We start from the raw sequence: 26,386 nt of genomic DNA, 5'->3' as shown, positions 1-26,386 counted from the left end.
GTGGCTGAGGCGCAGTCATAAAACAGGCGGCCATTAAAGGCGGCAGCGATTAGCACCATCATAAGTTGGAGTTGGCCCCCATTGATGATAATCACAATAGTCTCCCCAACCCCCCATCCAAACACTGAGGCTATCTTGCTGGAGGGCTCCATTATTTTTCAATGTTTAATTAAAGAAACTGCCCCCCCTTAGCCCAGGGTAATAACTACACAGTAACTTTTTCAAGTTGTTAGAGTCACTATTATTTTTGTACGAGTTACTGCAGCGTCCTGGTGAAACACCAGTAAGGAGTTGAGCTCTGGTACTCTGAGTACTGACACCCTGTGTACTGATACCCCGAGTACTAACACCCTGAGTATCTACACCCTGAGTACTAACACCCTGAGTACTAACACCCTGAATACTGACACCCTGCATACTGATAGCCTGAGTACTGATATCCTGAGTACTGATATCCTGAGTACTGATATCCTGAGTACTGATATCCTGAGTACTGATATCCTGAGTACTGACACAAAGCAGCCACTTTTCTGGAACGTGCCATTTTCAGGCCGAAGCTGACAGCGCATCTCCAGAGGTGCTGGGTGGTAAATTAGCCCCATAAATGTGTTAGCAGTGAACTCGCTGGACAGGAACCTATTCAGCCGGAATATAGGAGCATCTCCTTCCAGATACTAAATAATACTCACTAGTCACCAGGGACCAGGCTGGCTGCTTTTGGGGGTGGGGAGGGGAGATTTATGGAGTTACAGGATTGTTTCCCTCCACGTGTTATACTGACCCCAACTTTTATTTCGGTTTCAGTCCATTTCAGCCCTGGGTCCTTGGTGATGCGACATGACAGGCTGTGCCAGGTACCTTCTGACGAGCCAATCAGAAGTGGAAATTAAGGGGTGGGTAAAATGATGGACAGCCACCTGAGGCTCTAACCTGGCAAGTAGGTGTATCCTTTGGCCAGTACACACACAGCCCCCATCCAAATAAATCGATTACATCCTTCCCACACATCTGTAAGTCGGCCCTCCCCAGTAACCCAAAACATAACAGGATAGTGAATCCCAGCAAAACCGGGGGATCTTACAGACTTCCAGATCGCTGGGGGCACTTTGCAATGGCTACAGTGTTTCCCCGTCAAATGTCAACTACCCGATTATTTTAATCACCTGCAAACCAAATGCTGATTTAAATCAAGCAACACCTGTGTATCACACTTTTCAAAAGCGCCCTCTATAGGTGCTACCTGTAACATGATTACCTGCCAATCAATAACTGGAAAACAGAAGGAGTTAATTTCTTCTCTAGTGGAGAGCACAAATCACAAAGAATATTTAAGAAGTGCAGAATCACAATCATCTTATTTGTGCATTAAATGTCCAGCCATATTTCTGGACCAGAAACTGATAACTGATTAATAATAGCAAAAGACTGACCAGCATAAGTAAAGCAGGGAACCCTCATAAATATCACACATGTGAAATACACACTTAGGAGGAACCATGAAAGCAATTGAAGGTTAAAAAATCATGCATGGAAAATAGATTATCCATGCCCTCTTGTCCTTGTCCTTATAGACAATTTGGCATGTATAACCCTCAAAACCCCCCCAATTCCATTCACGGATTTTTTACAACAGAATAATGCAATTTAATATCTAATATTTTAATGTGATTGCATATTGTTCTGTTAATATGGCATACACTGAAAAGCCTATACGTAACGTTATCCTTGTGTTAGGTGCATTTCTGAATTTCGAGAGCCACCAATCAGCTCCTTTTCTTTCTGACCTGACGTCATATGTGCTGTTGCCCAGGGCCACTTAATACTCTTAAATCTGGCCCTGCGTGTTTGCTCAAAGGCCATGAGTCTAATGTAAGATGAAGGATCACATCATGGCTATGAACCAACCTCCTCCATTACCAGATAAATCCCGTTTTATATCGTTGATCTGTACAGCGGTTTCCAGCCATCCATGGTTTTTTTGACCCTGCTCAGCTGCGGAAACTTAACGCCTCAGTCTAATTAGTGTCTGTCTTGTGTTTTGATGAACGCTCTACGTGAACATAACAGACGCTTGTCTTGGGGCTGGATAGACGGAGAGAAAAAAAGAAAATACAATGTAAAGGCGGTAAGTGAAGGCAATAAAGGGCTTTAACGGCGGGCAGGGAAGGTGTGAGAGAGGTGGGTAGGTGAGAGTCCGCGTTTAATAAGCCGGCTTATTTACTGTTGATTACCTTTTCCCGGAAGAGGCAGACCGTTTTCTTTCTCTCGCTCACTCCCTCTCCCACACAAACACAGACTGCGTGTCGCAGGATTTACGGTGCGACTGCCCAGCCGAGGACCCCAGCGCTCCCATACCGAGCCGACTATAAGGCCACCGCCGAACCGAACCGCCATCAGCGCTCTTGCCCGTAGTGGTTTTAACTAAGATCAGATCACGCTTCGTACCTGAGATTTTTAACCGTCTTCTCCAAGCTAGGCATTGTTCTGCAGACTGTGGAAGGAGATGTTTTTTATATACGGTTCTAAATTTTCAAGATTGAAGTTTCAACATTCTTCATGTCTATATATAAGGATACATGTAGCCTACAAAAACATTTTTGCACCATGCCCCACATGGCGAATGAAGTATCGTTTCTTCTGGACCACCGAGCAGTTTAGGATGAAATAACGATCAATAAAAATATAAAACCAGAAAGGGCATCCGTTCATCATTGACACCCCTGTCAATCATACATCCAATATACAAGATATTAAATATTAATAATAATATATACACCTGTATGCATGCGTATATACCGCATCTATACGGATTCTATATATATCGGTCCTACATATAGATAGGCTACATACAAACACATACATATTGCACAAGGCTAGAATATCAACTGCTCTTGTCAACTTGTTAACAAAGTTCAGTCATTGAATGATCTAATGTAATCCATTCTGCATGCATGCATTTTCTATTCTGGAGATTTATTATTCGGGCACCCGATAAAAAATAGCATATATTCAAATATGTGATAATGCGTAAGTGGTCATTCTCGTTAAAAGGCACACCCCAGCATGTAAATGTAATACTTTCGGCAACACCAGATAGAACACCGCATCTCCGAAACGAAATATCTTTAACTAAAGATGTCAGTATTCACCTAACTGCAAATCCTTCCGAACCCTTTATCCCAAAAAACTACTCGTTTCCTCTTTTGCTCCACAGCAAAACCTCCCACCAGCAACGTAATTCCTTCCGCACACTTTCTGTCCAATATATAAATATAAAATATAAATATAAAACAAATACTCATGCAGGCGCTTAATGAGGCAGACATCTCCATGCACACCATAGTAAACATATGGCAAACATCTCCACTTCACATATATACGGACATATCCATTTTAAATCGATCCCGGAGCCTCAATTTTCCCACGCAACCTGAGCCTGCATAAGACTTCATGCTTGCTTTAATGCACCAATCAGCGATGCTTCCTTTACATTTTAACCGAATTAAACCACACTTATTCCAAAGCCACGTTAAATCCACATTATACGACGACGGAATCACTCCCTTTAATCAAAGCAAAAGTATAACAAGTATATCATACCTTGCTTCGGTACCGTCTGGTACCCCCGGTATCGTAAGGACCCTCAGAGAGCCAAGGAGCAGACTTGGCTTGTCTGATAGAAACGTTCCAGTGTCAGATAGACGGATGAATAGAAAGTGGGGAGAGAGTGGATCGGAAAGAGAGGGAGATGTGCTTGAGACGCCGATCCGATGAAGAGAGATCTCTCGGGTCCTAATGCTGACATCAGAGGGGGCTGCTTAAGGGGGATCGCAGAGCAGCCGTCACCGAATGCCCCTCCGTTTGCTTTATTTACATCCACCTGTTTTATATATATATATATATATATATGTATATATATATGTATGTATATATATATATATGTATATATATCAAAATTTTATGTAATCGGACGTCGACAATATCTAGGGATGAGTCAGCATCGTCAAATATTCTGATATGTATAAAAAATCCATCCATTAGAATCTTACAATAACTGCACTGTTGGAAATATTGTTAGCAATATAATTAGTTGTGATTTATCCGTTCTCCAATAAGTTCGCGGTTTTTTCGTTCTGAAGTTTGCCTCCACTTTTTTTGCTTGAGCTCTGCATGCGATCTCCGAGCCAGACGTAATTATCTTCGTCTAGGCACATTCATAGCGTGGCGCGATTGTGAGAAATTTAAGCAAAATGAGTGAGGTGAACAAGTACTGATCCCCCGGAGATATTAATCTTTCGCTGAATAAAAATATTTTGGATTCCATACGATACACTGAGCAAAAGCAAGTGATTTATCGGCACAGATTGTGTCTGTTGGCAAATCTCGTGGCAACAATGATGTTTCTGCTGTTAATTTTATATGTATATTTAGGTTGTCGTTAAAATGTTCTTGAAAATCGTGCTCAGTGAAATACGTTCTTAAAATTTTGAATGAGAGTGAACGCGAACTATTGATTTGTCTTTCCCAGTAGACAGACTATTGGTAGATACGTTTTATAGGATTTGTATTATATAGGCTTACAGTAAATTTTCAACTCCTTTTCTTGTCAATGGCAGGTAATTATTATACGATTGTGTAACTAAAAAGAAATTCCATTCGCCGTTATTGCCCAAGGCACAGGATATGAAATGTTATTGTATCCTAGTAGGCTACATTTGAGGTCTCCCATCAGTTTAATTTCACTTTCAGATACATTTATTCACGCTACTTTAATACCTTCCGTTTTCCTTTTGAAACGAGTGATCTCAATTTGTATGGAAAGAAAAAATATTTTGATCCGCACAGCATACATGGTTCTCCGAGTGTGGTGGGATTTATCGAATGTTAATCGAATAATCACTGGTGAAATTCTACCAGGAAATCTTGCCCTTAAAGACCATCCCTGCTAACTACACCAAATTATCTACGCAGTCTTCACTAGGATGACCCTAAATACAAAAACAAAAAAAACAGAAAAATCCGCTATGCGGATTTCCTTATAAGAAAAACTTTTATTTTATTTTTTTTACAGGAGTGTCAATACCTCTTGGAAGGAAATAAATTAAACGTTAAGGGCTATAATCCTCGAAGCTTCTATCGCGACCTTTTAATAAGCCTAACTCACCCTAATCAAAACTCACCCATACACAATATGATAAAGAACTTTTTTAAAAAAACAGATCATCAGTATGTGTTAGTCACACTGGCGCAGAAAGTTTCTTCAGCTCAGACGACATCACTTCTCCCAAGTCTGAACTTCCTAAAATGCACCATCACACCTGGTGTTTCACCTCTCCAAACTAAATTCGCAATTTATTTTTGCTGGACATGAACATGAATCAAGGTAGCAGTGGTGGGACCTTTCTTTAACTGTTCCAAGGAGGTTTTCAATTACCGCAAAATGTGGTTTTCCAGATGGCTGAACCAACGACCCCCAACAGACACAAATGATTTAACAGTAATCAATGACCCCCCCGCCGAGTGGCAAACAGGGTGGCCAGTTCAGTCAGCTGGGTCATTGAAGCGTAAACTGTGGTACATTATAAAACTCACCAACATGCACAGGCAGAAAAGCTGTTTCATTGTTTTTATTGCAGCTAAGGTTTACACAGCATGATACACTGTACAAGCGAGGAAACTATATGTAAAAAATGCTATACATTAAAGTTACAAAAGTATACAGAGTAAAATACTCAAGTTTATTTACAAAGGAGAAGGCAGTGATGTTTGCAGGATATTTATTACAACAGGACAAGTTTAACCTCCCCTCTACCCATAATCCTCCAGCGCATTCGTTATGAAGCCACTGCATCCTCCTGGCTGCGGTTAGAGTTCTGCTTGGACCCTTGGGCAGATGTCCTGCGATTCATGCTGCTTTGGACGAACTCCTTCAGGCCGTGGAAGTCCTGGCAGAAGAGGAACTCCACGAACCAATCCCAATATTTACCCTGCAGGAGAGAAGATCGCCAGTCTGAGGCCATTTGAGTGCATACCAGTCCCTCCAAAACGACAGATGACACATTCCAAAATTCAGGGAAGCATCGCTCTGAATGCCTTTGGCTTACAGCACATTTTTATTAAGATGTATATGGTGTTTCATACCTTTATTGAACCAAGGTCCATCGTCATCTTCTCTGGCCAACACTGGACATGGAAGAAATTTTTTTTAAAGGATAAAAATAAGTGAGTGAGTGTCCACCATTCACCACAGGATAATGCCAATAGCTGGATTAGAGCCAAAGACACTTCTTATATTAAACCCCTTAAAACAGGCACCTCAATATTCAACATCGCAAATGAAATCTGATGCTGCTGAAAGTCAATAAAGTTCAATGAGACAAATTGGCATCACCATTCCCAAGTACCTTTGGCTCAACAAAAGACAATTTACAGCACCTGGCCTGCATCAGTACCCGGCCCCCTGGGCATCAGTGGGCCTGCATGTGGTACGGTACCCAGCCCCATGAGCATTAGTAGGCCTGCATGGGATACGGCACCTGGCCCCATAGGCATTAGCAGGCCTGCCCGGAGCACAGCTTCATCTAATTTGGCCATGGTATTTTCTGGACAACATGTACCCTCCTTTCCTGGTTGCAGGAGATTTCAGTGACTTCAGCAGAAGACCAGCACCAGCATGCACAGGCTTCCCAAGGGGAACTGAATCCCATCGGGTAGCGACCAATGCCTCTGTGGTGACTTGTTGCTGGGCACCCGACCGCTCCACCCCTGCCCCACCCTCACAGTGGAATGAACTTCTAACATTGGTCAAACTTCCTGGCTTTTCAAAACCATAGCTCACATGATTATTTTATAGCAGCACAGTTTTAAGAGCTGTTATATCCAGCACTTTATTGCTATAATACAGCGGCATCAGCACTAATTCTACATTAAATGGGTAGAGGGCAAACTGGGACTAAAGCATCAGACAGGCAGAAAATAAATGTACCTGCGATAGAGAAGAGAACAACCCTAAACTACTGAGAAATCTACCAACCAAATCACCATGGATGTAACACCAGGCTCAGGTGAAAAGCATGATGGAAACTCATACAGAGCTGTGCACTCACGTTCTGGTGAAAGTCGATAGCATAGGCCAGGAAGGCCGGGTGGTGGATCAGGCTGAAGCGAGCCCAGTGCTCAGGCACCCGGCTGCGGGACAGCACGTCGGCGCCCACCTCCAGGCCTGTGCCAGCCTGGAAGGCCCTGGAGTTCCACAGGCAGCTCACCATGGACACCACGTAGTGGTTGAACTGACAGTACGTCTTCCTGCTGATCTCGATGGGCTTCTGCACAGGGATGTGGAAAAGGAAGCAGGTGATTTCCCACCCAATTCAGCATGTCATTCCACTGACTGCCCACACAGATCGCCTCATTTTTTAAGTAATATGAATCTCTGCCCATTCTCCTTCCTTGATCATGCGATTAAACAGATTATGTGGCATGCATTTCCACCGATTCAGACACCTGTAAATTCATTACAAATTCAGGTGAGCGCACCTCCTTAAGTCCAGAGGTTTCCTACAATGTGACCCTAGCACCTTCCACTCTACAGCTTAAAGGCTTATTCACCGTTATCTTGGCGGCCATTGCCAGCCGCAGGGTTTAAGTCTTTGAGAGCGGGAGTCCGCGATTATCCATTTATACGTGAAGGACTCCAAGGTGAAAGATTCTGTGGGATTTAAAAGTCGCAGCCTTGAAAACACCATTTCGGTTTTCAAAAATCACTACACTCACAAAGCGCACAGCACCTGAATCGGTCTGAATTCAGGGACGGGCAGCCCTGTGGCAGGGGCTGATGGGACGGAACTTGTTCCCCCGTGTTCACTGAAATGGGCTGTTCTGAGTACAGGCTGTGTCACCTCACTGCTGTGACTGGGTATCTCTGGCAGCAAGAGAACATGGATGCATTCTGCTGATAGACACATGAGAACTGGCTGGGATCAGCTGATCGACAGGCGTGGGGGCAAGGATGGAGGGGTTGTGGCACTTTTCCTCCACAAAAAAGTAAAGATCATCCGTGGATCAGCAGACCTCACCAAACTCTACAGGCTCAACTGATACCAAAACCAGCCAATCGGCAGGCTTGTAAACATATGATTTAAACTATAAAAATGTAATAGAAAATACAGCACACAAGCAAATGTGGACGTGCATTACGTACTCTAGGCTTCCCATCCCTGCGGCATGTGTGTGCTCCTCCTGTTGATGCGAGGTCGACCTTTTCCATACACTTGTTTTTTTTTTTTTTTTTTTAAACCACGGTTTCCCTTTAGGGTGCCAGCATGCAGGCAGTTTTAAGCCCTGACCTCCTTGCCACTGTTCCCCATTGGAGAGCGGGTTCTAGGGCGGTAGGGCTGCACGATACACCATCTCAATAGTAATCACGATTCACGCATGTGAAATAATCACATGGTGGGACTTGTAATGTCAAGTAAGGCAAATTAAATCAAACACGTTTGCTACTTTTTTGCTGCTTGATACAAAAGAAAAACTTCGTATGGTTCTCATTTTCCATGACTAACCTAGAAGTCTACCTTGTACAATTTACTCAGATTTAAAGGTTTTTACTAGTAGAGCTGAACAATGTGCAATATTGACATTGCATGTTATTCACATTTCAAGGATCACGATAGTCTGCTGGCCTAAGACAGTAAGTTACATTAGAAACATTTTTTCATGATTATGGAGTGTATGATTTAAAAAAAGGTTTAAAACTACTGCCACTCCTTTTGCACGAGCTCCTTTTGTCTTTGCTGTCAGACTCACGGAGACCGTGTGGTGCGCATTTGTGAGCAAAAATGAGTGAGTGGGAGAAAGTAAACAAGAACTATTCAAGACATCTTCATACAGCAGAAGATGAATATTTTGTATTCCAGAGAGAACTGAGAAAATGCAAGTGATTTGTTGGCACTGTTTTCTGTGTAACTCGCAGCAACTTAAAGTATGTAAAAAGTGTACACACCCGTTAACGTGTCAGGTTTTTGTGATGTAAAAAAATAGATCATGATAAATGATTTTAAATTTTTTCTCACCTTTAATGTGACCTATAACCTGTACAATTCAACTGAAAAACAAATCTGTTGGGATGGGGGATATAAAAAACGTACAATAAGTTAGTTGCATAAGTGTGCACCCTGAAACAAATACTTTGTTGAAGCACGTTTTGATTAAATTACAGCATTCATTCTTTTTGTATAGGAGTTCATCAGCATGCCACATCTTGACCTGCTGATATTTACCCAGTCTTCCTTGCGTAAGCACTCCAAGCTGTCAGATTGCAAGGGCATCTCTTGTGCACGGCCTTCTTTAGGTCACCCCACAGATTTTCAATTGGATTTAGGTCTGGGCTCTGGCTGAACCATTCCAAAATTTAAAGTTTCTTCTGGTGAAGTCATTCTTATGTTGATTTGGATGCATGCTTGGAGTCATTGTCGTGTTGAATGGTGAAATTCCTCATCATCTTCAGCTTTCTAGCAGATACCTGAAGGTTTTGGGTTGACTTTGACTACAGGCCCAGTTCCAGCTGTAGAAAAACAACCCCAAAGCATGATGCTGCCACCACCATGCTTCACCGTGGGTGTGGTGTCTTTTGGTGATACGCAGTTACTTTTGTGCCAAACATACCTTTTGGAACTGTGGCCAAAAAGTTCAACCTTGGTTTCATCAGACCATAACACGTCTTCCCACATGGTTTTTTATTTTATTTTTTTTTTATTGAATCGGGCTTGGATGTTTTTCCTTTGTAAAATATTTTGCACCTTTCTATTGACTGATACCTTTCAACAATGAGATCCCTTTCATGCTTAGTAAGCTCTCTGCAAACCATGGTTTTTGCTGTGACTGAGTAAATGTCAGGAAAATCCGACTAACACAGCTGAACTTTATTTGGGGTTCATCAGTCACCTTAATTGATGGCAGGTGTGTATCCAGAAAGACTAAATGCTGTAACTGAATCAAAAGGTGCTTCAACAAAGTATTAGTTTAAGGATGTGCACACTTATGCAACCAGCTTATTGTATGTTTTTTCCCCCATATTTTCCCCCTAACAGATTTGTTTGTTTTTCAGTTGAATTGTACAGGTTCCCCTTCTGGGTGCGAGCTCGCGGGCAGCATGACGCCCCGATCCCCTCATCGCCGTTCCCCTTCTGGGTGCGAGCTCGCGGGCAGCATGACGCCCCAATCCCCTCATCGCCGTTCCCTTTCTGGGTGGAGCTTGCGGGCAGCATGACGCCCCGATCCCCTCATCGCCGTTCCCTTTCTGGGTGCGAGCTCGCGGGCAGCATGACGCCCCGATCCCCTCATCGCCGTTCCCTTTCTGGGTGCGAGCTCGCGGGCAGCATGACGCCCCGATCCCCTCATCGCAGTTCCCCTTCTGGGTGTGAGCTCGCGGGCAGCATGACGCCCGATCCCCTCATCGCAGTTCCCCTTCTGGGTGTGAGCTCGCGGGCAGATTTACACCTCAACCCCTTTGCTGAAGTTTCCCTTTGGGGGCTGAGCTCGCAGGCAGCTTTAAGCCCTGACCTCTTAGCCACTGTTAAAATAGCACTGTCTGACATTTCAGCACCCTGCTACGATCTGTTTGACATTTACTGTGATCCATTAGGAGTGGCTATCAACAGGGACCCCAGAGCAGACCAGGCACCATGGCCAAGCAGCGTCTTGGCCGAGCATAGCCATTATGCCTCATAAGCCCGTCTCCAACGTGGCCAAATGGATGGATTTAAAAAGACAGTTCATATGTGACATGGTCCATACCTTTTCATCCTGCTCTTGACTCTTGGCAGATATTAGATTTGTTCTGTACCTAAAAAAAATACATGAAACAGAAACAAAAGTTCAACGGAAACAGAAATCAGAATAAAAGGCAAGGTTAAAAATCAAGACTTCAAATACCAACTGAACCACAGTATCCATCACTGCAAGCATTTCATCATGCTTTAAGTTCATATTTCTGCAAACATCTGTAAAACTTATTCTGCATCATGCTACAATCTCAGGGGTGGGGGAGGGAGGTAAGGATCGCATTACGGGCATGCGTTTCAGTGTTATCGCAAGAAATAGCTATACAGCACATTTACTGTGCAGACACTTTTGTCCATAGTGATGTACAAGTGAGTCAAACTGCACATTACAAATAGGGGTGCACCGATCGATCGGCGCACCGATCGATCGGCCTCGATCACGTTAATTTGAGGGGATCAGAAATCGACCATATTCCCATGAGATCCACCGATCTTAGTTATATGCTTTTAACTCTTTGGGGTCGAGTATGTCGTCGACGACATCGCGTACTTTTCGCGTCTATTTCAGTTTATAAATATCTCGCTGAAATCTTAATGTATAATCATGAAAAAAACGCTGGCTAAATCCGTAATCTGTCTTCTTTTCAAAACGTCCATTGTCGGAAGTATTAAAGTTTTTTTAATTAGGTTAAATCGGCAAAAAAGTAAACAATGTCATCTTACTTTGTTTTACCTGCATCGGGGGCGTGTAGTACCGCTCTCACCAGAAGATCGCCATTCACATTCTAAATAGCCGCATTAGCGCGTATTCAAATCGCATTCGCATGGTAATTTGATTAACAGCGCAACGGTGAAACGCGATCCAGATACATCCCCTTCAGCGCCATAAAAGGGGGTTGGGGACGTGGCCAGGTGACAATGGCTCATTCATACACATGAAAGTTGCTACATATTCAATGAAAGGAGCCAGAAATAGTTACATGAGTTAGGTTTTTCTTATTTATTTATCCAAATGAATGTTGCATCTACACCATTTAGTCATCTTCATGTAGCCAAGACTTTGGTGATCAGATATCTGGGATCAAAACAAACTGCCAGCATTACTTACTATGTACTTTTATAATGTTTCTGCAAGTGTTCCAAACTGCATTTTGCAATGTCTATACTTTGATGTCAAATTTCAAACTTAACAAAAATCTGACATATTTACAATATATATTAAAATAAAGATGAGTGTAATGGCAAAACAAATATATAAGAAATAATTTATTTGCCATGAATTAAGTGTGATGAAATGTGTGATCATGCCCCAGTCAGTGAAAGTGTGTTTCCTACCCCTAGGCCCCAGAGGGTTAAATCAGCCTTTTCTCCCATTCCCGAGAGAGGTGCAGTGCAGGCTGCCTCCCTCCCTATTTTTTGGACAAGTGTGTCATAACAGCTATATATATATTTTTTTTTTACAAAATTAGAGAAATTAAAGTCTGGAAGAAAAAATATGATTTTGTAGTTCAAACAGCAATTCTCATTTATATGTTCGTTTATATTTGAGGACACTACCTCATGTTTTGTGAGTATTCATATCAATTTACTCAATAAAAATGGAAACATTGAAGTAACTGTCTTTTAGTTATGAAAGAAACAAGATCGGCAAAAAAAAATCGAGATCGGCAGGTAAGGTTGCCTAAGGATCGGTGATCGTTGATCGGCCAGAAAACTGCAATCGGTGCACCCCTAATTACAAATATACGTGCTTGCAAGGAAGCTTGCTAGGCTGAGCTTACAATGAATGCCCAGGTACAAGTGCACTATTAAACACTATTATTATAATGACAGAATAAACCAAAAGAAATTGACTCAGCTCATACGAAACCACACTTAAGTTTTGCAATTTTAATGATGGTTCCTTTTAACTAGTCTAAAAAGTCTAAAGTTTTCTGCCTCAGCTTTTGTATGAGCTCTGTATGTGCTGAGAAAATCATAATCATTCTCGTCCCTGTTGTTGGACTTACTCATAGATCTTGTGGGGTGTTTGTGAGAAATTAAACAAAAATAACTGAAGAGGGGAAAAGTGAATAAAAACTGGTAACGAAAAGACATTCATCTTCCACTGTATGGAAATATTTTGTATTCCACAGAGAGACAATATTGAGCAGAAGCAACTGATTTGTTGGCTCTGCTTTGTGTCTTCTGGTACAACACAAGGCACCACTAACTTTTTTGCCAGACGCTGTTAGAGGAGTTCTATTTGAAATTCCTAAATAATAGCAAAAACTTCAAATATTGCAATGTGAACTTTTTCCAGTATTGTTCGGTGCCAACACAATACATTCATAAAAAATATATATTAATTGGTTATATATACACACACCATATTATATAAAATGATGTGGCTAATCAAAGGGGTTAACTTTCAATTTATCAGCGATTATTGTGATATACCGGAGTCGTAGAAATTGAGCAAAATAATTTAAATGAAAGTGATCACAAAGACAGGCCAAGCTACTCCGAGAGGCTAAATGGCAAATGTCTATGGCTTAACTTGCATTATTGGGCAAGTCCATCAAATCTGAGTTCCTTCTTTTAACATTTGTTTGTATTGCAGTTGTGCTGTGCTGATATTTAAGTTCTGATCTGCAATACTGGCCGACAGCTGCATTCTCATTCAGTTTTAATGTGAAGTGCTTCCGCACAAATGATGCTCTCACTCTTTATTTGGACCTTCACCCTCTATGCACTGTCTTCCTTCACCCACACTGCAGTGCCGGGCGGTATACCGGTTCATACCGAAAACCGTTTATTATTATTGATATGAATTTTTCTTATACCGCAATACCGGTTTAAATAGCCTACACAACGTTCGGAAAGTGGTGCAGCTGTTAACTGCTTAAGGGGGGACCTTTTTCACTGCTGCACCACTAAAAATGTACCGCGAAAGATCAGAAACGGAAGATATAGCTGACGCTGGAGTTGAAAATAATGAGACACTGGGGTTGTCAAACATCGATTCACAGATACTAATCGATATTAAAAATTAGTATCTGATTAGATACTTATTTTCACCATTATTAATACCAACAGTGCGGTTTTCGCCTCAATCGCCACACTTCACACAGCACTGCTACAGCACGGGCGCGTGCGCACACACTAACTCACGCAGCCCCATCCCTCCTCTCAATAGCCACTTAACGCATTTGCGCTGGTTACCACACAAATACCAAGTTGGCCGAACATGGCATATGCTGAAGTTGAAGGCATTTTGCATGCTGCTTTAGTAAAATAAAAAAAATATATTAAAAAAACGCAAAAGTGCTGTTTGGAAGCATTTTGCAGACGAGCATGGAAAAGCTAAGGACGTCGATAAGCCTCTGTGCAAACAGTACTACAAAGTTGTGGTGGCAAAGTCAAGTAGCAAGTCAAACCTGGCGAAGAATCTTAAAGACTGACATCCCGTCTTTTGAAATGAGAAATTTCGCGAGGTCAGTAAAGCTTGCGTTCCAGCAACACTGAACTATTAAACACTAATATAAAATGTTAATTTGGCTGGCGCACACCTTAACATTAGCTGTTTATCTATAAGCAGTTAGCCAACAAACACGTTAGCCGCATATTATCATTAAGGTAACGGATAGGCGCAATGGCTAATAAAATAATATAGTTAATGTGGGAACAATGCAAAAATGTAAAACAAAAATGTGTCGTGTAAAATGTGGTAAACGGCCAGGCATACTTTAAAAAAAAAATACAGTCATATACCGTGAAGTTTAAAAAATACCGTGATATAAATTTTTGGTTATATCGCCCAGCTCTACCATATTGCTAAGTAATTGATCACAGGAATTTTAAATGAATGCTTTTTAATAATCAAGTAATCGTGACAGCTGTATTGGTTAACAAAAAAAGACATTATATCATGGATCATGATTCTGACCAAGAAAATTGTGAGATTATATTTTGGTGATAACGCCCACCCCTACTGGGGGATGGGTGCGGTCAGCTCACCTGTACATGATGTGGCAGAGTTTATCCACACTCACGGGCTCTGTAGCATGGAGGGCTGGGTAAAACACCCCCGCCGGTGGCAGGACCACCAGGGGCATGCCGTACTTCAGGAACATGTCACTGACCTTAGAGAGACAAGAATACAAACATATCCATGGTGGGAAAGGTCCTTCACACAAGACTAGAAATACAAGGTGTGTCTGCACTGGTTAGTCCGTAACCTGAACACATGCAATACTCCACATACCCAATGGCACAGAAGAACGAGTTTTTAAAATTGTTTTTACAAGGGTACCGTCTCATAAAAGTCCAGGGTGAAGTTGAGTAGCAGGGGGTGGTACTGCTCCAGCTGCAGGCCAATGGTGGAAATGCGGCCCACGAACTGGACGAGAGCCATGACGGAGTCCATCAGGCCAGACAGGGTCATGTTCCTGAAGGGGGCAACAGCAAGCGTAAGGGGCTTGTCTGGCTGTAAACCGACACGTGCTGCTGAGGGTCCGTGAATGACAATCCAAACCCAGATGCCCGATCACCCCCTCGTATTAAACTCAACAGGATATCAGATGGTACGATGCCTTTCCCCAGAAATCTTATGCAGAAAAAGATGCATCTGAAACTCTTCCAACCCCCTTTCATCCTGGTTTTCTGAAATCTTATTTCAGCACTGAACTGGTGAACCTCAATCATATTCTTTGAAGCAAAAAAATTCAGGTAAGAATTTAGACCAAGTAATTTTCGATCGACCGTGAAGTGCGTCGCAAGCGTCTGTGCACTTGCACGCCCATTTTTCAGTGTACAACTAATCGTGTACTGTAAACATTTAGCACGCAAAGATCTCAGAAGCCAATAGACCAAAAATTAACCATTTTCATTCAGAGTGGGAAGAGGATTATTTTTTTGTTTACTCAAATTCTAAGTCCATATGTCTTATATGCAATGCGAGCGTGGCATTACCGAAAAAGGGCAAATTGGAGCGACATTTCAAAACGATGCACAAAAGCTACGAGCCTGAGTTCCCTGCTATAACAGCCATATGCAGCCGAAAAGTGTGAGAACTGAAAAGTCAGTCAGCAGCACAGCAGTCAATTATTAACTAGCTGCATCTTCCCAGTGGCCCCACTAAGGTAGAGAAATACATTTATTTACACTTTTTCAATTTGGAGAATTACCTGGATTTGCTGTGTGCATGTTAACTATGTAGAAAGGCAATAGCTAGAGTAATAATAGAGTAAAAGTAATAGGTATGGCTCCCTATCTGAACTGGTAGATCTCGGCACACTGGCCACTTGAAAAGTAGAGCTTGAGTTTAAAAAGGTTGGGCGTCCCTGGTTTAGACCTTGTGACAAGGGCTATAAATGAGCCACATCCTGCAGCCTCCTCATTCCGGCAAGATGTGGACCATAAATACAGGGAGAAGTCGGCCGCGCACACCTAAGCGGAGAGGGTGGAGTACGGCAGCAGAAAGACTAGGATGTGTCGAGCCGAGGCAGATTTGCTGCCACTTTGACAATAAGCCCCACCCTGACGGGGACAAAGGCAGACACTGAAGCAGTTAAGGAATCAAGGCTGCTGCTCACATGCCAGGAGCAGCCATCAGCTGGGGGGGGGGGGAGATACTTATTATTGCAGCAGAAACACTAGCTGTGAATCGGGAAAGAAAGTGCAGACAACGATGGGTCTCTCTGAAAATATGTACTGAGAGTGAGTAAGGGGGCACTGACAGCGGGGTCTGGCTGGTCACGCTGATGTCCAGCTCGTCCTCGAAGGCGTAGACAGAGTGCCAGGTGAGCCACTTCTGCAGCATGCTGTTCAGACACTCCACAACGCTGCACTGCGGGGGGGGGGGGTATTTAAAATGAGTTATATAAACACCGCGAATAGAGCTGCAAAAACCAGATAATCATGAGATCAACTAATCTATTGGTTGAGCCAGAACAAAAACTTTACAGTGTAGACAGTCTCTATTTAAAAGTGCCAAAGAAAACTCCTTTTTTGTTTATAAATATCATATCACTCACGGAAATTTCACTTATCACAATGCAATATCATGCAGTTCTACTTTACACCACAGTATGCAGCATTTGACGACATTTTCCAAAGCAGCACTAATCCAGCATTTTGAAATCACTGCAAAAATTCAGCAAGCAGGAGGTGGTCCCAGCTAATTTCAAAATACCGCGTTATACTATATTACCTTAATACCATCCAGAAACAACTTTAAAACTGTTCATAACAGTATACCCATTTCACTACATCGTGTATATTTGTGTTTTTGCAATACATCTGCCCTCTGCTGGTCTGGTGTAATATCAATGGTGTACACCATCTGCATCCATGGACACCTGAGCACAGTTTGTAACAGCACGCAGAAAAATTAAGTATGACCTAGTAGGGCTGGGCGATAAAACGATTACGATATGTATCGCGATAGACACGTGATCGATATCAATAAAAAATGTGTTCGATAAAACGTTCGATATTTTTTATTCTTCGTCGGAAGAAAACAGAGGTTGCGAAGCTAGTTTGGATCCGTACAGGTGTTCCGGGCAATTCGGTTTCCCTATGTTTCCCCTGTCTATCGGGAAATAATGTTTCCCCTAATATTAAAGCAAAGAGGTATGTGAAATGTCTGAAAATCACTCAAGTACATTATTACATGTGAATACTGTATTGTTATTAGTACCGAGGCCCAGAGTTGCTGTATACCTGTTTTAACAGGGGGGAACCAAATATCCTGGATGTCAGGAAATAATGTTTCTCCTAATATTTAGGCAAATATGTATGTGGGATGTCTGAAAATCACTCAGGTACATTATTACATGCGAATACAGTACTAGTTCGTCACGCATAATATAGTCTTATAAGCAATACTATACCGTTTTCATCAAGAAATATCTCTATCCAGCGAATTAAATACTTTCATTTATTATCAGTAAAAACAAAAAACATGTGATGTTTTAAAATATGTGGCTTGTTTACCTCAAGAGCTTCGTAAAAAGAGATGAAAACAACAGCGAAACCGTGTACAAATCAGCGCGCGACAGGGGAAACATAGGGAAACTGAATTGCCCGGAACACCGGAAACGCAGCTGTCATAAATGGTCGTAGCACAGCAAAACAACAGCTTTATGGAAGTTCTGCCGGTTTTTTGTGAATCACTGTGACGGTCGCCTCGCCCTTCCCTAACGCCGCTCGCCCCCCGTCTCCTGAATATTAAGTTACTGTATAGGTCTGTATCCTTTCGGTTTGTATGTGTCATGTTGTCCGGTTTTTCGCGTATCCCGTGTTTCGTTTCGAGTCTGCCGTGTCTTTGTTTCCCCTTCTCTCTTTCCTCTCTGTGTTTACGGCGCACTTCCGGGTTCCGGCTCCCTACGTATCGCGTCTTCCTCGTTAGTGTTTGCATGTGTGTCTTTTCCTAGCACAAAACCTGGACTGAAAATATACTTGAATAGTTCAACTTCAAGTATGATTAGAGTAAGAATAACTTGAAGAGTTACTTTTTCATATTTCTGCAGGTTTTATATTTCAAACAATGTTACTGTACTGTATCAGGTTTGTTTTTTTATATTACAGATGTCAGTTTTATTTATGTTTACAAAACACTGCACATATTTTAAAAACACTTTATTTTCCATGGTTGTTGACATGTTTAAAATAAAAATGTTTAAATGTAATATATTTTTCTCCTGGTCTTTATTTTAAATGGGTCATAAAAAATGTCAATAATTATCGATATCGACCGATATGAAACACTCATATCGTGATACAGTTTTCAGTCATATCGCCCAGCCCTATGACCTAGGTGGTGATGTCGCAATATACACAGCAATCCGAAAAAATGCAACCAATCAATGCCAAAATTCACAGAAATCTATGTTTATGATTATCAATGTTATCAATGGACACAGCCCTAACAGTTAGACAACATGCTTTCTAACACCATTTTCAGAAGCGTGAGCAATTCAGAATGTATAGCACCGGAGTAGTTTTGAAAAATAAACCTGGAATACAAGAAATGCATTTCAAATACCTTGAAAAATAAAGAGGATGTGAAGAAAAGCTGCATCAGAGGCTCAAAAAGACAGGGTTTGATACCTGGGGAAAAGGAAAAACACAAAGTGGGAACAAAGAAACTGCTCCTATGACAGTTCTATGAGCTCTATAAGGAGAGCGGAACACATCTCACTGGAAAGGGGGCGGGACTCACGAGAGCACGGGACCACAGGGATGTCACTCAACAGGCCCAGCACCTGGGGGCGGAGCAGCGAGCCATCCCATACTCTCAGGAACTTGTACAGGAAGAGCTCTGTCGCCGTAAAGCCCTCCTGGAAGGAGGGCAAAGAGCAAAAGGAAGGGGATTCACCACGGCAGACTCCCAAACTCCCAAAGTGAGATCTGGGGAAACCTGCAGCTCTGCTTCAAACACTGGGGGAGGAGGGGCAGGCAGAACGCCACCCACCTGAAGGAAGTGTTGTACGCTGATGAGAGTGTCTAGGAACTGGATGACCTCAGGCGCATCCTGTGCCACCGTGTCCTTGTGGAAGAGAAACTCTGTTGACATGAAGAAGAGTCACGAATGAATCAGTTTTAACAAGGGATGACCTGCGAACAATGAGAGACAAGTTCAGTGTCCAGAAAACTGAGGGCCCCAGACTTTCAGAGGGTCCATTTTTCACACTTATGTGGCAGTTATTTATTTAGTAGATGCTTTTGTTTAAAAAAAGTGATGATTAGACAGTCTTTGGAGCAACTGGGGTTAAGAGCGCTCAAAGGGTCCACTGGTGACATCACTGTACCGACCCTGGGATTTGAACTGGTAATCTTCCGATCACAGGCACAGAGTCCGAACCCTCAACCATACACTGCACCAGCAGCCATGTCAGAACTTTTTGGTGTCACAAAATCTTAAATGCAATAACTCTTGTATTTACTTTTAGTTCCTATTTACCCCAAAATGCAGAAGCCTTGACCATAAAAAAAAAAATACTTCCAAATTATTCACAGAATAAAATATTGTCAGATTTGTCACAAATGAATGCTTGGCCTGAAGTTTATGCTTTGGGAGTCAAAATTCAACTCCACAAAACCAACAAGTTTTTAAAATAAACGTAGGTCTTCAACCACATGAGAAACAGCCACTCCCAAAAAGACCCGTAAGAATGGAACTTTCCATTAATCACTGTCAACACACTGCTTGTCAAAAATAACTGGATGGAGGCACCAGCTTCATTTATGCAACTGACAGGATAAAAACAAAAAGTAAAGCATTTACTGTCCATACAACTGCAAACACCAAACAGGAGAAAAATGAGCCTGGCCACTTTGCACCATCTCACAGCATTAAAGCGAAAGTCAACACAGCCCAGTCAGACTTCTTACTCAGTAGGTACTCTCCTGGATAACCGACGCATAAAAAAATAAAAAACTGTCAAAACCTTTCACACTGAAAGTATGACAGAAGTAAAATAAAGTGCACTGGTGTATTATTGGTGAATTTATTATTATTTTGTTCTTTATATATAGTGCATAGTCCATTATGCACAGGCAGGAGAGGATTCATAAAAGCACACAAATTAAAATTTCATTAAAATGATTATTCTTGGAAGAGGACACACTAAAGCATGTTGGCCACAAGCACCTGGCCGTTTCTGTCCTGCCCAGCAGCATTTTAATTAAAAATTGAGACTGCAGCCATTATGCTCATTAAATCAATGCATTAAAGATGTACAATAGAGATGATGCATTGTGCTTTATTTAAGGCGCCACCAACTCAGGAAGAGATTTCCAGGGAAAGCCATGATCATCAAGCGGCCTTGTGTGGGTTTTGTACGAGCCGCGGCCCAGACTCACCTTCGTGAAGCGTGCTGCCCAGCCAGTAATTGAGCCTCAGGAAAGCGCAGCTGTCCCTCATGCAGTCCAGGAAGTGTAGCGCCAGCGAGGAGCCCAGCATGGAGCCCATCTGGGCCGGGAGCTGGAAAGCAGTCGGGGGGCGAGGAATCGGTCACAGGAGGCCAGTGGAGACATTTCAGGTTAAGCGGCTTGCGGGCCCCTCCTGGAGCCCGTAAAGTGGACACCTGCTCAATGCGAGAGTGGCTCCCGGCGGCCCACACTAAGACCGACCGCTCACTTGCCATGCTTCTGCCGATTGGCACGGTCCATTTGCCACGCGGGGTGTGACAGTGGGACATTCCATCTGCCTATTCAGCTATCCCATGCACAGCTGTCTCAGAATAAGGGAGCTTGTCTGTAACTAAAAAACAAAATAACACGGCCTTCTGGAGACACCATGGAACCCTCCCACAAACAGGAAATGGCAGATTGACTATGCATGGCTGTCCTGTCGTTTTGCTCTGCCCGCTGTACCAGTTCAGCCTTTTCTGATGTTGGGCTCTTTTCTCAGAAACAGCTAGAGTAAGGTCATTGAACGGACAAATGCTGGAGGTATGCGCGTATGCGTGTGCACACCTGTGTATATGCCCCTAAAAGCACTACGCTAACTCCTAATCAGCTAATTGATGATGCTACCTGGTGGGAAAGGCCCGTGGCCAATCAAGGTGTACATTAATTAGAATTATAACAATCAAATTTGGCACGATGGTGATGAACCACAAAAAGATTAAATAATCGCTCATTATTTTGCCCTTAAATCAGTTAACTGTATAATGCTTTGCCGGCAAATATGTCCAGAGTTGTCAACTTTGTAACCTACTGTGCAATTAATATATAGGCAGATAAAAAGCCCTGCCGTAATAAAACAGCTCCATCTTGTGGAATAAAATAAGGCACGATCCATGAAGATGCATCCAAGAATCTATTGTGATTGAAAGTCATTCAGTCTTGCCAAAAAACTAAAATCTGTATACATTTTTGAGCATTTTAATGTCTGACACTAATGAGATGACTCAGAAAACATTAAAAATAAGATTAGCATCTACTAAAATAAAGCATGTACATAACAAAAAGTAAATTGAGAAGAGAAACAAAAATGTGATTTTGTCAAACATTTTCCAAACTGGCCCAAAGGGCCAGAAGCAGGAACAGTTTCTAATGGTTTCATATCCGTGGAAATCAGGGCTACCACTATCAGTTACATTAACAATTAAAAGGGTGAACACTGGCTCAGTCACACATAAGGGCAATTTAGGCACTCCCATTCATTTAAATGGATTAAAAAGACACACACACACACACACACACAGGAAGAACATGCAAACTCCAGATACACACAAGCTACACATTTTCGATTCCATACACATGATACTGAGCCAGAACAAAGATTTGTCAGGACTGCTGTGTAAAGCTGTATCAATACTACAATTAAGAATTAAATCGCAATTCAGTTTACCATTTTGTGATGCATAAATATATCGCAATACCATTTAATTATAGTAGTCAAATGTTTTTATTTTACATTTTTTCAACATTTGCTGATTAAAAATACGCTGTTTAGCCAAAGCTTAGTGCACTACAATGCAAATGTGTTTACCTCTGAAACGTTAAAGAACAAATTAAATGCTTTGTTTTGGTTTTTTCTCCCATAGTTGACATTAAAAAAATGGCTTGTTCATGAATATGCACGTCTTCTGTAAAACTGCAAATCTACAAAGCAAAAATCCATCAGTTAAAAATATTAATTAGCAATGTTTTGTAGTGTAGCTATTTAATGATTTGTAAAAAAAAAAAAAAAAAGAAAAACTTAATTAGCATCAGCCTAAACATTACCCATCAAAAAAAATGTAACTCAAAAATATTACACACCCGGCGCGTGCGTACTTGCCAGTTGTATATACATGTGATTTTGACCAGTGGAGATGTCAGTACCGGCATGGCACTAGTGGAAAAACTTAATGGTTATCTACAGCTAACTTTGCATTATTGGGCAAGTCGGTGAATGTCTTTTCAGATGTAGTTTAATTGCAGTCATGCTATTGTAATATTTATGTTCTGCTTTGCAGTGATGAAAGAAGAAAGCATTTTTATTCACTTTTAATGTGAACTGAAGTTTTGGCCTATTTTTACCTGGACCCTTGTCCACTATGCTGTCTTCCTTCCGCATTCCGAATTATAGAAGAGTAATCGAGAAGGTAAATGTTACATCAGTTAGCTAGTAAGACTGAAACCATAAGGGATGTGAGAGTGCCACTAAAGGGTGAGGGGCAGAGCGGGAAGTCACCTCGATTTGGTGGAGGTTCTCCAGCAGCTGGGGGAAGGTACGCAGTTGCTCCAAGGGGAAGACTCTACTGCTGGGGGGTCTGCTGCTGCTGTGAAGCGTGGAGCTGACAGGTGGGATGCTAATGCACCCATTCAGCTTCTGAGGGAGAACAGGAAACATGGGGGGTGGTGTGTCATGGGGGGTGACGCTGCAACCACAGCCAGCCTGAAACCCCAAACACTTTGATGGGTGAACAAAACATGGGGAAAAAAAAAAAAACATTCATGCACATGTATCACTCACAAGACTATCCCAACAAACCTAAATTTTGACTTAACGATACCAGCTTGGTACCTCAATCTCAATACCAAAATGATACCGTAAAATATTTCCATTAATTATACTGCTTTGAAATAAACAGGCCTATTTATGGATTCAACTAACAGCAACAGCCAATAACAGGGATGGACAACTGGCAGCCCGTAGGTCACGTCCGGCCCCCTCCACGCTTTTCTCTGGCCCATTCTATGTGTATAAATATTAAATGTGTTTCATAAATTAAGTAAATAAAAACACTTTGATATGAATACTAGCGCATCATGCTGCCTGACCACTAGGAGGAGCTGGAAACAGTTACCAGAAAAAATGTAAAACACTACGGGTAAGCCGGATATCCAGCTGAAGAGAGAAACCAGCCCGAATAATGCCTTCTTTCAGAAGCCAACTGCCACCTGACCATTACTGACAAAAATCTATGGTATATCTTTCGCGCTTCTTTCCATTTTCTGTTCCATTTTTGAAATCCCTTGTAGTACTTGGTAGCCCAAAATGAAATTTGACTAGCCCAAAAAAATATTTAAAATTATACACAGACATACACTTGCAAAATAATAATAATAAAATATATATATATATATTTTTTTTTTTTTTTTTTTAAACAAAGCCTAAAGGCCATTCTTATTTCAAGTTTGGCAAACCAGCCACTATGTATGACAGAGGCAACATTAACTCGCACCAGCAGCGAACCTGGGACACAGCAGTCTGTCAGCATCACAGACATTAAGAGAAGAAAGCAAAAAGAAACAGTCAGGCTCTGCAGCCACCCATCCAGGGATAAAATAAATCGATAAACAATTTGTAAAAACAGGCACAGCACTGTAATATTAACATTACAGCTCAGAGAAACAATTGCTTAGCATTACCATTACATGATGAAAATAATATAACAATAAATGAAAAATAAGCATGACGTAAACTTACTCATGAATACACTGAAATATTTTGTCCACACTTATTCCTCCACAAATAAAAAATGAAACCTCCAGATTGTTACTTTAATTTGCTTCAGTGTTACCCACGACATTTAAAAAACCAGATAACGATATCCTCAAAACAACTAGTGGGCGGCTCACAGCCATGTTCCTTTCGCTGTGTATGGGTCCCATCCAGCAGTTTCAGTTCTCTCTTTGTATCATTTGCTTTTACATAATGTTTACGTTTATGTAGGACTGGACGATATGGCAAAAAATTATATCACGATATATTTCTTAATTTTGGTCGATACGATATAATTCCGATATCGATATGGACAATATTAAAAAGCCTCAGGAAAAAACTGCCGAGGACACACACAATGGATGTCTGCAAACTGAATTTGCAAAGTCTATAATACCTCCAGGCTACTCCTATTAAAATTCTATAATTTTTTTTAAAATAAAAACAGTACAAAAAAAATAAGGTTCACTTTTTATTTGTATTTAGCCTTTACAAACAAGAAATGTGAAATAAACTATCAAATAAATAAAACTCTCAGACTCAGCTTATTAACAATAATATATTTCCATTTAAACTAAAATTTACTAAATTATTCATATACTGTATATTATATGATACAGTATATATGTATATCGAAATATCGGAAATGTGTTTAAAAATCGTATCACTGTTATTGAAAAAAATTATATCGCGATATATATTGATATCGAATTATTGTCCAGCCCTACGTTTATGTCACTTCACGTCACCATATGCAGTGTACCGAATATGATGGGTGTGATAATAAAGCCGTATTTAATTTATCTTGATTGCTTTAGCGTGTTTGGAGTACCCTATTACCATGACCAACAATGCACAAGATGATGTCACAAGGCGACCACACAATAAACAAACCCTCCTATAAATCAAGGCTTTAAGCGGACATTTCTTAGTGGACAAACCATTACCATGATCAATAAGTCAGTGGTCAATGGTTTTCCTTCAAATAGACAATCAAAAGAGAAATAAAGGTGAATAAAGGAATTTGACTTATTCTGATGGCAATCAAATTTTCCCCCACCGGGCTACCAAAATGTAACAAAGCTTTGCCCAACCTTGTCCTGGGATATTGGGCTAGCAATTTTGTGAGCCCTGGTTATATTATGTGTTTTAAAATCTCTTGGTTAGATGTAGGCTTGGGCAGTATTGGGGTAGCATGAGATACCATCCAAGTCTACTGTGATATCAGTGTATCAATGTATACCATCTCATTAAGAGCTCCGCAGTTTTCAATGATGTTAATATGCCCAATATAGGAAGTACAGTGGCTAGTGGGGAAATGTACGGAGCCTAAGAGGTCGGGGGGGTGGGGGAATATTTTTCAAAATATTTTTGCATTCCCTCGCAATAGTTTTGCGATCCCACTACACTTGGTCGCCTGCTATTTGCTGCAATATGACAGAAAGGATAAATCTACATAATACAGTCCTGCAAAGTGTGCTTTAAGCATTAAACTATGGGGGACAATGTACATCGTGTAACTTTGATATTATGTGTGTTTATTAATAACTGCACTGTGTTCATTCACCACCACTGACTTCAAACAAGACAGCTGGGCTATTGAACGTGAAGTGCACACACAAACATTGAAAGATATTACAGCCGTAAAACTGCATATAAAGCTAACTTCACTGCGGTGTCGTATTTAAGGTTTAAACTGGAACCTGCTTTCTGGAATATTTCATTATAGGTCGGTGTATCCCCACATGTATCATCAAGCGAGAATACCAAGGAGGTATAGCCGAAAGTGGGTTCTGGTTTAAACCCTAACTATGACACCATGGTAAAGTTAACTTTCTATTCAGTTTTCCGGCTGCAATATCTTTCAACAAAATCTTAGCTTTCCAGATTTCTTTACGGGTGAATTTTAATGTAAAGTAAAAGCTGTTACCTAGCTGATTTAGTTTTTAAAAACTTACGGAAGGTTCAGAATACAAAAATATAAAAAATTTGAAGGGTAATGCCATAAACGGAGGATCTTTCCAGTTAAGCCACTTCCAATGGTTATCAGGCTTCTGTATTAAAGCCATTTGCCAAACAGGACTTAGATTTCTTTGTTGTTGTTTTGAGCGCAATGTCATAAAGTCTGCGATACCAAGTATCGCTATTCTGCTTAATAATACCAAGATACGGTTTTTGG

General features: G+C 41.4%; 2 protein-coding genes across 6 annotated transcripts in view; both read right to left on the bottom strand.

The window, feature by feature from the left end:
• The window catches only part of drp2 (dystrophin related protein 2), a 64,938-nt gene extending 61,225 nt beyond the window's left edge, over positions 1–3,713 (bottom strand). For 4 of the 5 annotated variants that reach the window (XM_023819917.2, XM_023819918.2, XM_023819922.2 and 1 more), the window contains exon 1: positions 3,601–3,713. The gene's annotated coding sequence lies outside the window, so the exon portion shown is untranslated. Of the gene's footprint in view, positions 1–2,231; positions 2,272–3,600 lie in introns of those variants that run through there. The other variant, XM_023819920.2, reaches the window with a different exon arrangement.
• Positions 3,714–5,609: 1,896 nt separating this feature from the next.
• The window catches only part of cenpi (centromere protein I), a 29,405-nt gene continuing 8,628 nt past the window's right edge, over positions 5,610–26,386 (bottom strand). Inside the window, exons 9-20 of the mRNA XM_023819913.2 lie at positions 22,954–23,091; positions 20,631–20,751; positions 19,240–19,331; positions 18,988–19,105; positions 18,811–18,875; positions 16,502–16,611; positions 15,076–15,211; positions 14,781–14,905; positions 10,795–10,843; positions 7,107–7,325; positions 6,142–6,183; positions 5,610–5,987 (exon numbers count right to left, since the gene is read on the bottom strand). Coding sequence (XP_023675681.1) covers positions 5,835–5,987; positions 6,142–6,183; positions 7,107–7,325; positions 10,795–10,843; positions 14,781–14,905; positions 15,076–15,211; positions 16,502–16,611; positions 18,811–18,875; positions 18,988–19,105; positions 19,240–19,331; positions 20,631–20,751; positions 22,954–23,091 — 1,368 coding nt within the window. The 3' untranslated portion in view covers positions 5,610–5,834. The remainder of the gene's footprint in view (positions 5,988–6,141; positions 6,184–7,106; positions 7,326–10,794; positions 10,844–14,780; positions 14,906–15,075; positions 15,212–16,501; positions 16,612–18,810; positions 18,876–18,987; positions 19,106–19,239; positions 19,332–20,630; positions 20,752–22,953; positions 23,092–26,386) is intronic.

This window comes from Paramormyrops kingsleyae, chromosome 10, assembly GCF_048594095.1.
Source record: "Paramormyrops kingsleyae isolate MSU_618 chromosome 10, PKINGS_0.4, whole genome shotgun sequence".
Lineage (NCBI taxonomy): Eukaryota > Metazoa > Chordata > Actinopteri > Osteoglossiformes > Mormyridae > Paramormyrops > Paramormyrops kingsleyae.
The sequence above is the reverse complement of the archived record's forward strand: the minus strand, read 5'-3'. Positions and strand labels throughout refer to the sequence as shown.